Genomic DNA, 16,561 nt, shown 5'->3' with positions numbered 1-16,561 from the left:
TGTCCGCCCTGGAGCACACCCGTTTGCGGGCACGCTTCCCTACCTGTGTGTAGCCTTAGGCTTTCCCGCCGGGCTGTGCAGGGTCGCCTCGGCCCTGTGTGCAGGAAAAACGAGAGCAAGAGAGAGTCTCGCCCTGTCCTGCCCTGTCTTCCGCCCAAGCGAGCTGCCCACACGCCCTGTCTTCTGCCCATTCGTCTTGCTGGTCCTTTTCTGCTGAGGTGCTCAGCTGCGGTAAAACCCTAAGTCAGACAGTTGGCAGGGAGGCAGCGTCTCGGCCGGAGTACCCACTGTTCTGTACAAAGACAGAGAGCGAGAGAGCGAGAGTGCGTGTGAGCGCCAGTGAGCGAGCAAGAGAGTGAGAAACAGAGAAAGAGGACAGAAGTATGGCTGGGCTGGATCTGGCTTTTATAGACTAGACGGTGGCCGCCCTTGGTCCGGATTCTGATATAGAGGAGACGGACGAGATGGTCCCTTGCACGGAGGAATTACCTTCTGGTTCTAACCTGCTGCTTGCGGGCAACCGCTCCAAGCATACTTCTGACGAGACAATGGGTCCTCAGGAACGTTCCTATTCGCAGGTTGCCTCTGATTCTGTGGATTCGCAGGAGATTGACTGGGAGCATTTGCTGGAATTTGAGAATACTCTGCTTGGCGATTATGTTCAACATAATCATGAAGCTTTTTCTGACTCCGGAATTGATGAAGTGCTGGAAGCCACGGTGGACCCGAAAACTGTTTTGCGATCCTTTTCAGTGTTCTATGACCGTGCGGTTATACTCTTCTTCACTGGCAGGATCCCAGTGCTTTCCCATATCCGTCAGTGGTTGCACAATGTATTACAAGGGGAGTGTGTTGAGGAGATCTTTCTTGGACCCCGCGGATTTTATGAGGTGCTGCTGAAATCAGAGAAGCATCGAGCTGAGCTCCTGTCCAAATTGCCATTATTCTTTGATCGCCGTTTGGTCCATGTGGTGCCATGGCACCCTATGGCAGACTTTCAGCGCCTGCTCCAACGTGAATGCCCGGTGTGGGTGGAAGTGGAAAATTGTCCGGCAGTCTACTGGCCATTGTTAAAGGATGCAATGGCAGTTGTGGGAACGGTGCTGGTTCCCCCAAGCCTAAGAGCCATGAATCGAAACCGTTTATGTATGTTATGGGACACGGCTAGGAAAAGGCCTGCGTGGCTTCGCCTCAACTGCTCGGGCATGCATCCTTTGCACTTTCACTTGGAATGGGGCAACTTTGCAGGCCACTGCTTCTCTTGTGGCAAATTGGGGCATTTTATGGCTGAATGCCCAGAGCGGCACCAGTCTTCGGATGATGCGCATGTTGTGATGCCTATGGATGACATGGTGCTTGATGCTCCGGCACAGGAGGCCCCCTAGCCACCTAATGTTTTGGATAAAGGTAAACAACAGGTCGGGGGTTTGGATTCCTGTAGTAATATCTGGCAAGAGGCACGTCCTAAAAAAGGGAAAAAGTTGGATGCAGGCCCGGCGGATTGGACCTACAGTTTCACAGGATCCCATGCGCACGTATATGTGCAGGAAAGAAATGTTCTCTTCAGAGCATGCTGCGCATTCTATGCTTCCTTCTGCCCCCCGTCATCAGTCTATAAGGAAAGTATATATAGAAGGTCCCAAGGGCCCACCTGCGAAGCTAGCCTTTGATACTAGAGGTAATGTGATTACACCTTGGGATCGTCGTTATCCCCGTTCCACTTCCAAGGCAGTGGATATTTCCTCTACCTCTAAAGCGGGCCGCCAGAATTCTTTTGCAGTGTTAGCCGACTTTCTGGATGGTGTCCTGGACGTTCTCGCGGAAAAGGTGAAATTGAGACAGCAGGTGTCTCGTTCCTGATCCTCTTTTTTGAAGATATATGAAAATAGCCACGTGGAATGTGCGAGGCATTTGTTCTCGTCATAAGCAATATGCCATGTGGACTGTCTTGCATGAGAACCAGTGGAATGTCTTGTGTGCGGTTGAGCACAAGAGTCACGGTGAAGCAGGAAAAGTTGTGGATTGCCATGGGTTTCGTTTGTTTTATGCAGGGACACATGCTATGCACTATTCTGGCGTGCTTATGATTGTTCATGAGAAATATCAGCCTGTTCTTATAAAAAATGATGTACATGGCCGCTTTGTGGTAATAGAAGTTTTATTTGAAGGAGAGATCTTATGGTTGCTGGGCCTCTATGCTTCGAATGACCCTGCATCTAGACGGGATCTTTGGAAGACTTTGCAGAGCTCCATGTCACTTGGCAGAAGGGGTTTTTTGATGCGGGATTTCAATATGTGTGTTGACTCTTCTCAATCCACTTTAGGGCATTCGGTAATGGATGCTCCGGAAAGTCCGGTGTGGAATGACTTTGCTCTTCACACAGTTAAGCAAGATCTCTGGTCCTGGCTCCATCCTTCTTCTTCAAGGTTTACTTTTCATTCCACTCATTATGCAACTACCTGGTCGCGGTTGGACCGAATGTATATCATGCAGGGGGATGATTTTCTTCCCGAGATGCTGGAAATGAAAGTCTTGCAGCATTATGCCTTGTCGGACCATTTCCCTCTCCAGCTTGAGATGCATGCGCAACCTATTGCACCTTTTATGCAGTGGCTAGAAAGACTCCCGTTACGGTTCAACTCGTCCTATTTGCAGCATCCAATCTTTCATGGCTATATGCAGCAATTAATTGAGAGATTTCTATTGGACTTCGTCGTTGAGGGCTTGGCTTTTTTTGCACGGCTGCTCTCTAATGTGCAGCGGGTTGCTCGGCAGTATGGGATCCATCATGCCTCTATTTCTCGCCAGCGCCGACACGCAGCGGAGAACTTACTGGCGTTGGTTCGGTCGCTGTTGGTGGACACCCCAGATGATGAATTTCTGCTGTCACTGGCAATGCGTTTGACTGATCTTATTCAAGTATTTCAGTTAAAATCTTATCAGCAGGCGAAAATGCACAACTTCACCGACACATTGCAAGATAGTGCTTGTCAAACTCATAAGTTCTTTCGCACATTGCATGCTTCTCCTGCTCGAGAAAATATGACTAGACTCCAGGATTCAGAAGGTCGCATGGTCACTGATCCGCAGACCATTGTCAATATGTCCAGGAATTACTTTCAGGATCTTCTTGGTTCTTCTCCGTCGCCTTCTAACCAGGTTACGCATGCACGTTCCGTCTTCTATGATCTGGTTCGCCAGCAGGTTCCACTTGATATGCAAGCAACGTTGGAGGTAGATATTTGTGAGGAGGAGGTTATGGATGTTTTGTTACACCTGCCTAAGGATAAAAGCCCTGGGTGGGATGGTCTCACCAATGAATTCTTTGAGAACTTCGCCACCCAATTGGTGAAGCCACTGGTGGCTTTGTTTCAGCAGGTTTGGGAAATAGGGGTGATGCCTTCCTCATGGAAAGAAGGCCTTATCAAGTTGCTTCCAAAGATCCCTTTATCGTCAAGGTTACAACACTGGAGGCCAATTTATTTGATGGGTTTGATGTACAAAATCTTTTTCAAAGTGCTGGCGAATCGGCTTCACAAGCACATTCCAGCTATTGTGCATCCTCTTCAATACGGTTTCATTAAGGGCCGCAACATTCTGCATAATATTTTGAATGTGCAAATGGCTATTGACTATGCAAGGCACTCCAGTCAAGAAGTGGTATTGATTCAACTGGATCTGGAAAAGGCTTTTGACTATTTGGATTGGTTTTTCATTGCAGAACTTATGTCCGCTATGGGTTTTGGTCCTCGGATGTCCCGATTGATCTACACCATTAGTGTTGCGGCTTCTTCGCGCGTCATGCTCAATGGTGGGGTTACAGAGCCATTTGTCCTTGCATGCTCAGTGAGACAGGGTTGCCCTTTGAGTCTTCTCTTCTTTGCCCTGGCAACCCACCCGGTTCTTTCAATGTTATCTTCAATGGCAGCTTCTGCTCAGCTGGCCGGATTGTCGCTTCCTTTGGGACAACACTTCATTAGCCAATCACTGGGTGATGATAGCTTTATGATTTTGTGTGCGGACAAGGACAACATTTGCAAGGCATTAGATGTTTGGACGCTCTTTGGTCATGCTTTTGGTCTTCGCATCAATACCTTCAAATCAGCCATTCTCAGTTGCTCGGAGTCTGATTTATAGTCATTGGGCTGGCAAGGTCAAGTTGTTCCCCGTGGCTCCATTGTCAGGCATCTTGGATACCCATTGGGGGTTGATGTTCGGCCAAAGGAACTGCTGGAGTGGATTTCACAGAAATTGACAGCTAAGTTTATGTATTGGAAGTCGCAAGCGTGGCCATTCCATGTCCGCCTCAAAGTGGCGCAGACAATTATGCTGCCGATGCTCACATACTTCTTACCATTGCTGCCGTGGAGGCCTACTACTTTGAAGGCTCTCAGTCACCCCATTCGTTTCATGTTATGGAAGAAGGATTCTTTGTACGCAGGTATTTTGTGGATTTCATGGTCACATACATGCACCCCCAAACGCCTGGGTAGGGGGGCTATTTTGGATGCTGAAACTCATATGCGGGCTCTTCGTTGGTCTCTTTTTCGCGCGTTGTGTGTGGATCATCACCCATGGACCATTATAGCCCGTTATTTTCTTGAGGACAGTGGGCTCCGGCATGGTAATACACGACTTTGGTGCTCCTGGTGGCATGTCCTCAATGCAGACTCTCGGTTTTTGAGTCGCGCCTTCTCTTTGTTACTGCATTTGGTTGGCTCCTGGAAAGTGGTGCTCCAAAAGGCGCGTTGGCAGCCAGTGGGGGATCGCGTGCATGCTAACTCCTTTCAATTGGAATTGCTGGCAGTCTCCAGATTACTTTCATGGGAAGCCAAACATGAGCTCAGACCAAGATATAACCGCATGGCCCGTTTGGGTTTGACTTCAGTTGCGGATGCCACCCTTGCTAGTCGCAATGTCTTTGCATCCTTTCGTACTGCAAGGAGACTTTTCAAAATCCCGCGCGGATATCGTGATTTGTGGGACAAGCTTCTGTCGGTGCTTCAGGGCAGGCAACCCTTTCCTGCCATCGCTGTGGATCGTCCTTGGCAGGACTGGGACCTTGCAGGCCGCTTGAGTCTGGAAAAGGCTTCTGCTAATCAGGTGTATCATCTTCTGATTAAAGATCACCATTGGCTGGCTGTGAAAGCTAATACTGTGTGGGGATTGCGGAAATCTGAGTCATGGTGGAAGGCAACTGTGATGGAAGGCTGGTTGAATAAGACCCCTTTCAAATGTAAGGTCTTTCTTTGGCGCGTCATGATTGGTGATCTCCCTCTTGCTTCGGCCCTTTCCAAGCGTCGCATCTCGAACGGCAATTGTTTCTTCTGTACCACTACTGCAGAATCGGCCCGACATCGATTTATTTCTTGCCCGCTCGCCAAGAATATCTGGTCGTTCTTGTCACAGGTTTGGCGCACAGTGGTGGGATCCTCACTAACCCCTTTCGATTGGGTTTTTGTGCGCCCAAAATACCCCACACCACCCCAATTGCATATGAAGATCTTATTCCACTTCTTCAAATACTGGGGATGCTGGTACACTTGGACCACTCGGAATGCCTTTCTTTTTGATTTGGCATCTAATGTACGGAGACACCTTGCCCGGCTTAAAGGTCTTTTGCATTGGCAGATAGATCTTATTCGGCATTCGGACTTGCTCCCTCGGGAGGACCTGCTTCCTTGGCATATGGCAATTTCCTCTGGGTCTTTGCCATGACTTGTGTAACTTTTTCGTAGCCTAGTATTGGGTTTTTACACACGTTGGCTTAGGGCACTCGTGTATTTTGTAATCATGTAAACTTGTACCTTTTTTCGTAATTAATACAATTACCTTTTACGAGAGAGAGAGAGAGAGAGAGAGAGAGAGAGAGAGAGAGAGAGAGAGAGAGAGAGATTAGTGTGTGCACATTAGGCGATGGAGATGGGTAAACATGTGGTAGGAGTGCGATACAAGTGAAAAGAAAAAACTACAAAAGACATAAATTTTTGATCAACAAGCCTAGAACGGCCATTCCAAATAGGGAACAGCAGGGAACGGCCTTGGGAACGTTCCCTGGCCGTTTCACCTCCTGCAAGGGTTTGGAACGTGTTAGGCCGTTCCTACAGGCCGGAATAGCCATTCCCTGTTTCTATGCCTGTGAGCTTTACACATATGTCTTCGATGCTGCTTGAGTATGAGACATCTTCGCATTTACAAGGGAGACTCTGATCTTATTTTGGAGGTTCCAGTGAGGTATTTATTACTTCAGAGAGGGATGAGAGGAAGAAGTCAAAGGCCTAGTGTTATCACTATGGTAAGAAGGGCCACTTGTGGAAGGACTGCAAGGAGTTAGCAGCCTCACAGAAGAAGAAGAAGAGGCAAGACGCGGACTCCTCCGCCACGGCATTCTCTTTCTCAAACTACGACTCCGATTCTTCAGTGAAGGAGAAGTCTGCAACGCAGAAGGGATCCACCTCTTCAAACTGTAGAAGGGCTTGATTGCCCCTTGCTCTGCTACTTTCTAGTCTAGGTGATGTGGTCATCCCTTACAACTCTTCGGTGCCAGAGAGGGAGTGTGAGGGGGTCATGAGATGGGGCAGTTGTGCCTCATCTATATAGGTATACAATTGCACAGGTTTCAGAGCGGGACATTCTTGATCCATCGATCGAAGTCTGGTTGATTTAAATCTTGGAGCTAGGATTGACATCGAGGCTCATGATGAGTTGTTTCTTTGTTAGCGACTAGGATTGCTCCTAGTCTTGAGCTCACATGAGGGGGCACTTTGGCGGTCTTGACCAAAGGCGGGGAATCCATAGTCACATATGTTCACATGCATTTTTGATAGGATAGTCTTGTATGCTACTACGAGACAATGTTGACAGACACGGAAATCTGTTATGGCTCTTCTCTATTTTCAAGAGCTGGTACGATCAACATTGACCTCAGGTTCTCTCCAAGGCACCTTGGTGGTGGCTTGATCACTCACTACTTGGGTTTCCATGGTTCTACTCTGGTGGTTCTTTGTTGTATATGATTATCATTGTCTCATTCTATTGTATTCGATCACCCATGATGTGAGAGAGGGTGTTAGCAGTCTAGTCAGCTCATGTGTGAGTCTGGGCTATGCCTGATATCACTGGGTAATTTAGGCATTTTATAGTGGTTATATGAGTGATTATTTAGGCATTTATTGCTGACCGACCAGCTGCCATTTTTGGCATATTTATTCAGTGGCTCCTCCTCCTCTCATATTCAATCATCATCATTCTTCAAGTGGTCTTTTTGTTGGAGAGAGGAGCGAGTGTTGGTGCCCACACAGCAAGTGACTCATTGTTGTACGCGTCATTCTTGTGTTTGGTATATGGATTCCATTTCTTGAGCACATCTCTGAGTTTCTCTTCCTTTGTAGTGTTCTTTTGTTTTCTCTCTTTGCTGTCTTGTGTTCAAGAGTTTATTTCAGCACTTGCCTACGCTTCCGTTGCTGCACCACTTCTAATAGCTTGATCATTGGAAGGGGCAATTGGGTTCTAGAGCACTTGTACGGGCCGTAAAGGCAGGTTGAAAATCTGCATTTTGAAGATTTGACTGCTCCTTCGTGATGAAAACTTGCTTTTTTGCAAGAAATCTCCAGACTATGTCCTCAGGCGATGATACCTTGTGAGAGTGTGCAATGGAAGAGAAACATGAACACAAAGAGAAGCAGAGAGAAAGAAAGAGAGGATGAGGGAAGAATACTGCATTGACAGAAGATGAATGCTAATACAATGATGATGGATTGATTAATCCTTGCATGCAGCCCAAAGCATTAGTGAGGGCACCATATCAGGTTGATGACAATGGCAGCACCAAGCACAGAGCCTTGGAGTGTCGGAGTGTGCACGTGCAAAGGGAAGATTGAAGATTGAAGATTGAAGATTGAAGATTGAAGAGTGCGTGTGTCTACCAAGTGGGGGGGGTTGGCTATAAATAGTGAAATCACCAAAAAACTGGCTGACCTACTCTTGGAGGGGCCATAAATGCCGGCTGACCAGCATTTAATGACCATGCTGGTCATTAAGGAACAAATGCTAGAAAAATAGGGGTGACCCAGAAAATTCCTAGATGACAATGATGATGTCCAATGGGTGTAGGTAGAATGTGGAAAGTAGAATCTGGCATAGGAATGTGCACAGGAAGCGGATAAATAAAGAAAATGCACCTAAACTGCTAGAGATGCTGTGTCTTTGTTGAATTTTGACAGGAGCTCACAACCAGGAGATGACAGATCACATAACTAACATAGACAGGCTAACACACACTTCTAATACAAGGTAGAGCATTGTCAAGATGCGTATAGTTTAAGCAAATATTTGGTTCAAATCGGTTGACGAGAACTTTTTAAGTGGGTGCTATGATTCCTTGGAATAAGTTGGATGCGTTGTAGGGCAAAAATCTGGAGCAGTATAATAAGACGTTTTGGGATGCATTACTGCCTATTAATTCTTATCGTCTTCGTGAGAAAATTGAGAAGTATCATTGTGGGTTGCTTGAAGGAATCATGATTTTTTGCATAAAAACCACTATGACTAGTATGTTACAACCATAGAGACGGCTAGTACAGCTGATGCTTTGCTTTGTGGAAAGAGTTCAAGGTTCCAAGATGATTATAAGAAGCCTTTTAAAAAGTTTTCAAAGTGTGATAAGAAGGGAGGATTTGAAAATAAGGTTGATAAGAGACAAAAATAGCATAGAAAGGCTTGGAATTCAATTGCATAATTTATAGGATTAATTGTTGCAAATAAGTGCTTTGTTTGTGAACAAGAGGGTTACATGATAAAGGATTGTCCCAATAGGTAGCAAACTGCAAAGACTAGAAATAAGGGAGATCCCAACGGGAAAAAGCCCAAAACAACCGTTGGTTTAGTGTTTGATGTAGTTAACAATTAGTCCAATGATGATGCTATTGAACTTTGTAGAGTACGGGGGAAAATCAAAGATTGGCATGGATTGATCTTGTTCGATAATGGAGCACAAGCCAATTTTATCTCCACAAACATGGTAGCTCGTCTAGGCATGAGAGAGCATGAGATGGGATCCATGGGAGAAGTTGTTATGGTATCCAAGGGCCATGCAAAGCCAGTCATACCTTTGATTGGGAAGCTTTGCTTGAATATATAGAGTTATGTGGACAATGGAGAGTTTTTAATTGCACCACTTGAGGGTTGTGATGTACTGCTTGGTATACCTTTGTTGTTAGCAATCTTGTCAGCTCATGTGGGAGTCTATGCATGCCATTTAGGGCTGGGCACATTGTACTTATTTTAGGCATTTTTGTTGTGGTCATTTTATGCCAGTTTTGGCATTTATGATGCTGGTCGGCTAGCATTAATAATTGCACCACTTGAGGGTTGTGATGTATTATACACCTTTGTTGTTAGCAATCTTGTTAGCCCATGTGTGAGTCTATGCATGCCATTTAGGACTGGACACATTGTACTTATTTTAGGCATTTTTGTTGTGGTCATTTTATGCCAATTTTGGCATTTATGATGCTAGTCAAGACCAGCATTTATTTGGGGCCTATTTTATGCCTATATATTGGGGCTCCTCCTCCTTAGTCATCATCATTTACCATGTGGACTTCCTATTGGAGAGGAGCTGGTGCTAGTATCCATGCAGCCAGTGACTTTGTCATGGGGACGTGAAATTTTAAGATGCTTTAATCTTGTCGATAATATTTGATTAAGCTATTAATCAAATGTGTAAGGTTTTTAGCACATGTGATGCACATGGTAGTTATTTCATGGTAACAAGCCTAGGACCTCGAGGATGCAGCGGGTGCCAAAGGCAAAAGTTGTAATAAGTTATGCTTGATAAGTATTAGGTGGTACTCGGTGTTAGATTTTGGCCTAAACCAATTTATTGGCCACTAATGCCAATGGTGACATTAGAGACTAGATGTTAATTAATTAGTTAATGCTAGTCTAAGGGTCAATAATTGCTCAGGGACACTTAGAAGACAAATAATTAATTTTTTGAGCATCAGAATAATTATTAAAATAATTTTCAAACATAATATTCTAAAAATTAATTTAATAAGTTGAATAATGCTGAAAAATGGGATTAGAAGGCTGCCACTTGGCAAAACTTGCCGATGCAAGTAGGTAAAACGTCTTTAGGGACTAGTGGAGTCTATTCCAGAAATTGTGAGAGAGAAGAAGGCTGTTAGAGAGCAAGGAGAGGCTGCTAATGTGGTTTGTAGCCACCAAAGATCAGTCCTACAGTATGTGACAGTAGTTTGGAGCCTTCCAAGAGTAGGTGACAGTAGCCCAAGGTCCTTGTGGTGCAGATGATAGCATATAGAAATTGGCAACAATCTTTTTGGTGGTCCTAGGCTATAGGTGATAGCTTCCATGATTGTTTGAGCAAGGCAGCAGCAGTTTTTTTGCATTTCTCACGTTGAAAATTTGAAATTTCTCTCTCTACAGCATCATTTCTCATCCCCCAACCATCTCTCAAGTTATCTCAGCATTTTCCAACAGTTTGAGCCATTAGAGGAAGAGATTTTAGTCAATCTTTGCTCTAAATCCTAATTTACAGTAGAAAGTAGGGTTTTGATAGCCGCCTTGGGATGCGTGTTCAGAATTGAGGGCCTATGACTTGAATTCCAGGAATTGAAATTGAGGAATTTTAGGGGGATTCAAGAGGCCAACCAACCAATATCAGATTTGGGGTTGAATTTGTCTTTCAAGGAGTAGGGTGAAGGCTAATCCCAAGCAAACTAAGGGGCAAATTGGTTGGAGGCTTGTTGGTCAGTTTTGACAACAAGAGGCACTTGGGTTAGTGGAGGAGATTAAAGGATCTCAGTTTTACCCCTTCTATCTGCAATACAAGGTAAAGGAATATTGCGAGGGGTGCTAATTTTGGGGCCAATAGGGTGTCCAATGTCCAAGATTGTATGGTAAAAGTGTGCATTTTAGTTTTGTGAATTTGTTAATTGCTATAATTAGTGCTTAATCAAGTTATTTACCACCCTTTCGGAGAAGGAAGACTGGTTTCGGACTCACTATTGTACGCGATTGTCTTGTGTTTGGTATATAGATTGCATTTCCCAAGCATTCTTTTGAGTTTTCTTCTTTGCAGTGTTCTCTCTTTCTTTCTCTTATGTCTTGTGTTTAGTAGTTTATTTTTGGCTTGTGTTCAACAGATTATTTCAGCACTTGTTTATGCTTCCATTGCTGCATCCACTTTTGACATGGTATTTGATTTCGAGATTTGTTCTCCTATTGATTGCTGGATTTTTCCTTGCTGACTACAGGCCTGTTTTACCCCTTTTGATGAGGCGACCTGTTACAGAGCATGTTTGTGGTTCCCTACGACCTGGGTTTTCAGCCTAGGACATTGGGTCTTTAGCTTGCGACAACTGTCTAACCTGTCCACGTTAGATTGCTGCATTTAATGCTCAATTCAGCCTGCGTTTTTGTGTTTCTCTCTTGATTGCTAGTTGGGCGACTCTATACAGGTTATTTTTGCTATTTTTGGCATTTTTGGGCTGTTTTTCCCACTTCCTACAGCAGTCATCCTTCTTTTCTGATCCGATTTTGGTTATCACTATGTGGGAACTCTCATTTTGTGTAGTCTTTGCTGTTTGGTTGGCTGTCCTCTCTCTCTCTCTCTCCATACTTTCACTCTATTTTCTCTTCTTATCCTCTCCATATGGCTTCTTTATGCACTTCTACTGATGATAAGTTACATGGACTTGACTATCTAACATGGAGTGTTGTCATGAAAGCTTGGTTTGTGTAGAAGCGGTTATGGTACATTGTTTGTGGAGCTATTCCACGTCCTCAGCGTCCTTTTCCACTTCTTGAAGATTTTAATGTGGATAATCATGAGGAAGCTGCACTTACATAGGATATGGATGATGTGCTTACCTATTCTGCTCTTCTTCAATGTATTTCTAAGGAAGTTCTATTGGAAGTCGCTGCTTGTTGGACATCTCCTGAAGTATGGTCAAAGCTTCAAATGTTGTATGAGGCACCTTTCACCATGTATGCAGTGACCTTTCATGGATAGCTTCAGTAGATGAAGTTTGAGTCTAAGGATACCATTCAATTATTTTTGCTCCTTATTAGATAGGCACATGACCAACTTCGACACATGCATTTCGCCCTTCCAAAGGCACATCTTGTGGGAATGATACTCTACAAGCTCCCCTTGGAGCTTGATGGAGTGGCGAATGCTTTGAGGGCACAAACATCATCTACTCCTGTGAGCTTCACACACATGTCCTCGATGGTGCTTGACTATGAGGCACCTTTGCATCTACAGGGGAGGTTTTCATCTCATTATGGAGGTTCTAGTGAGGCTCTTGTATCTTTAGAGAGGGGTGACAAGAAGAAGTAGTCAAAGGCCCAATGCTACCACTGTGATAAGAAGGAATACTTGTACAAGGACTGCAAGGAGTTAATAGCCTCATGGAAGAGGAAGGAAAAGAAGAAGAAGTGGGATGTAGACTCCTTCGATGAGTCCTCATTTTCCTTAGGTTGCGACCCCAATCATCTGGCCAAGGCGAAGTCCAAGGCGTGGAAGGGATCCGCTTTCTCAGATTGAGGGAAGGGCTTGGTAGATTCTTCCTCTGTTGCTTTCTAGCACAGGTGATGCCGTTATTGTTAAGAAGAGTGCTAGGGTTTGCACTAAGGACACACAGAGTGTACGACCACGACAGAAACACAAACACATAGACACAGACACAGACACAGAGGGCAAAACTCAAACCCTAAACGCAAAACTCAAAACTGAAACCCTAAAAGCAAAACTCAAAACTGAAACACAAAAACTTAAACACAAATAGAAGAAGAGAGAGAGAGAACGCAACTCTGAAGTGAATGAATGTTGTAAATGAATGTAAGAATGTAGAGTGTGCTCAAGGGCAAAGCAATATCGGAGTGTGACGTCCATCGAAGACGGATCCCAAGTCTGTGACCACTAGTCGGAGTGTAGGAGTGCTGAATAGTGAATGGCAGAAGGCTGGTCACCAAAACGCAGCAGTCTGGAGGCTAGAAACTGGTAAACGTAGCAATGTACCACTGATCGGGGGCTGGAAACTGTGCACGGTCTGTTGTAAGCAGCAGGCTGAAACAGTGTCTGAGAGTGTTAGGGCCTGCAATGCTGAAAACGCAGGCTGGCTGACCCTGGAGATGATGGACAGCAGGCTGAAACAGTGCCTGAGAGTGTCAGGGCTTGCAATGCTGAAAACACAGGCTGGCTGACCCTGGAGATGATGGACAGTAGGCTGAACAGCAGTCTGGGACAGTTTGGAGTAGTCACCAGCAGCTGAGAGCTGTCGCCTACGGCAATGGACAGGCTGAAGATGATGTGGCTGCAGTCAATGATGGCTGGATAGTAGATGGAGACGGGCTGCAGGTTGGAAACTGGGCGCCAACATCAAAGCTCGTGGAATGGTAAGACATCTTCGATCTTACAATCACCCAGAAATCTGCGTTTATCAAAGAAACAACTATCGTTTGCCACTAGGAAGCTGTCATCTGTAGCAGAGAGCAATCACCTATGCCCAGGAAGCTATCGCTTGTAGCAAGATGCTGGTGCCTGCACGAGAAAGAGGTCACTTGCAAAACACAAATTTGCGTTTTTTGCAAAACACAAAAATAGATGCCGCCTGATGATTGGATGCTGCCGCTTTGGTCTTGAAGGCTGTCGCTTGGCTGTTAGGAAGGTTAGACGGTAGGACCACCTGTACGGGCTATAAACATAGTAAACATAGGTTGAAAATCTCCGTTTTGAAGATCTGGGATGCTCCTCTGTGATGAAAACCTACTCTTTTGCACCAAGAAGAGGTCACTTGCAAAACACAAAACTGCGTTTTCTGCAAAACACAGAAATAGATGCCGCTTGATGATTGGATGCTGCCGCTTGGGTCTTGGAGGCTGTCACTTGGCTGTTAGGAAGGTCGGACGGGCAATGGACCACGTGTACATGCTATAAACGCATGGAGGAAGAGGTCACTTGCAAAACACAAATTTGCGTTTTTTGCAAAACACAAAAATAGATGCCGCCTGATGATTGGATGTTGCGGCTTTGGTCTTGAAGGCTGTCGCTTGGCTGTTAGGAAGGTCAGACGGTAGGACCACCTGTACGGGCTATAAACGTAGTAAATGTAGGTTGAAAATCTCCATTTTGAAGATTTGGGCTGCTCCTCTGTGATGAAAACCTACTCTTTTGCACCAAGAAGAGGTCACTTGCAAAACACAAAACTGTGTTTTCTGCAAAACACAGAAATAGATGCCGCTTGATGATTGGATGCTGCCGCTTGGGTCTTGGAGGCTGTCACTTGGCTGTCAGGAAGGTCGGACGGGCAATGGACCATGTGTACATGCTATAAATGCAATAACACAGGTTGAAAATCTGCATTTTGAAGATTTGGGCTGCTCCTTTGCAATGAAAACCTACTCTTTTGCAAGAAATCTCCACACTATGTCCTCACTTAGGCAATGATACCACGTGAAAGTGCACAACGAAAGAGAAAGACAAACACAGAGGGAAGCAGAGAGAGAAAAAGAGAGGAAGTAGAAGATGAAGGAAGAATACTGCATTGATTGAAGAAAAATGTTGATATAATGATGATGGATTGATTAGTCCATGCACGCAGCCCAAAGTGTTAGTGAGGGCACCAGATGAGGTTGATGACAATGGTAGCACCAAGCACGGAGAGTCAAAGTGTGTACTTGCAAAGGGAAGAGTGAAGATTGAAGAGTGAAGGGCTATAAATGGCCATAAATGCCCAAATCTGGCCGACCTGCACGAGGAGAGGCCATAAATGCTGGCCGATCAGCAATAAATGCTGGTCATTGAAGAATAAAATGCCTGAAAAATAGGGGTGACTCTGGGAAAATCCACGATGACAATGACAATGTCCGGCAGGTGTAGGCAGACTGTAGAAAGCAGTATGTGGCCTAGGAATGCACACAAGAAGCCGACAAATAAAGATAATGCACCTAAATTGCCAGAGCTCCTATGTTTCCGTCAGACTTTGACAGGAGCTCACAAGAAGAGATGACAGATTGACGTTTCAGCTTGTACCCAATCCATTAGCCAATAAAGTTAAAGAAATACCGAAAGAGATGCCAATTTTGGGGCCAACAACGATCCAAGATTATTAAGGTAAAGTGTGCATTTCAGTTTATGCTCATTGATTCATTGCTGTAATTAAGTGCTTAATCAGGTATTACCACCCTATCCAAGAAGGAAGGCTGGTTTCAGTTTGTGGTTGCATCTTCTTTAGTTTGTGTTCACTTTGTTCAGCTTCCATTAGTTGTATGTGTTGTACTGGCTTTGTTAGCTTTTGGATTCTTGTCATTCTTATTTTATTGCTCACAAAAGTAAGCATAGGGGATCCAAAGAAGATATGACTAGTCCTTGATTGCCCAAGCTTTGTAGAGGATGCTTTGTTTTCCAAATTTGTTTAAGTGAGATTTGCTATGGTGTTTGATAAAATCCCATTGCTTCTTTGATGGCTGCAGGCTCTTTTTATCATGTACAGATTTTTTGGTGCTTCCTTAGTTATATTTTACATGCTATACTGTGCCGAGTCAACCACGTCACTTGAGGTAAATCTCCAAATAATGGAAACCTAGTATCTCTGAGATGTTTCCACGGTAGTGGTGTGCAGTACAGAATGCCCAGGGAAGATCAGCTTTGTGAAAACTCAAACCCATTATATTTGTAAATGTTAGCTGATCTGGTTGTGATTCCTGCTAAAAATAAGTATTCCAGTGAACAGAGTCTAACATTGCTCAAAGTAACAAATATTTCAATGTTGTGGCAGCTGCAATGTTTTATCCATGATTGCTTTTGCAGTTTTATCATAGAATTGACACGTGTGGTCTATACATCATAATTATTGCTGTAGTAAAAGAGGAGGAGGATAGTCTCCCCCTTTGTTCCTCTTATTTCTTGTGAGTTTTGCATTCATTTAGAGAATAGTAATTTTATGCCAGGCACTTTTTGGGGCAGTTTGGGGACAGGCGTAGCAGGCAGTGGATGGCAGGCACGCAGGCAGTCAACTGCCATATGGTAGTCGGACTGGTGTAGAGCCCCCTCCTACAAAGTGCCACTTTCTCCCTCCTATTTTGTGAACATCAGTTTGAGGCTCTGGCAGTTTGCAGTTCGAGACTGCCAGAGGCTGAGGGGGCCTCTGTTCAGGAAAGGATAGCAAGCATATGCCATGGGTACAGATCATGGTGGTGTGCAAGATTGCATAATGCGGATAGTTGCACTATGCGGCAGCCTTTTCCCTACATGAGGATGAGGATCATTTCTGCCTGCGGATGTTCTTATCCCTTGTGAGTGCCTTTATGTGGAGATTAGAGTTTTATATTATCCAAGGAGTATGGCAGAAAGAAGCCAGAAAGGGGGGTGGGGGGGATTAGGGTTGCTCTCAGGCTTATTCTGAACAGACCAGGTCGGCCACAACATAGGGTCCACCCTTTACTGATGTAGTTAGGATCCTTCACATCAGTCTCATTGAGAAGATGACATCCAATGCCACCCTCGAACAAGTGATGCATCCCTAGTTTGGC

The 16,561-nt window shown here is 44.8% G+C and overlaps 1 protein-coding gene across 3 annotated transcripts in view; it reads left to right on the top strand.

Moving 5' to 3' along the window:
- LOC148021609 (TLC ATP/ADP transporter) overlaps nt 1-16,561 on the top strand; it is a 79,392-nt gene that overhangs the window by 37,189 nt on the left and 25,642 nt on the right. For 2 of the 3 annotated variants that reach the window (XM_087697061.1, XM_087697062.1), the window contains one exon: nt 15,503-15,589. In XM_087697061.1, coding sequence (XP_087553187.1) covers nt 15,503-15,589 — 87 coding nt within the window. Of the gene's footprint in view, nt 1-14,903; nt 15,144-15,502; nt 15,590-16,561 lie in introns of those variants that run through there. The other variant, XM_087697063.1, reaches the window with a different exon arrangement.

The sequence above is a fragment of the Lygodium microphyllum genome, chromosome 17, assembly GCF_053477565.2.
Source record: "Lygodium microphyllum isolate KBCC chromosome 17, Lygodium_microphyllum_v1.1.10, whole genome shotgun sequence".
NCBI lineage: Eukaryota > Viridiplantae > Streptophyta > Polypodiopsida > Schizaeales > Lygodiaceae > Lygodium > Lygodium microphyllum.
The sequence above is the reverse complement of the archived record's forward strand: the minus strand, read 5'-3'. Positions and strand labels throughout refer to the sequence as shown.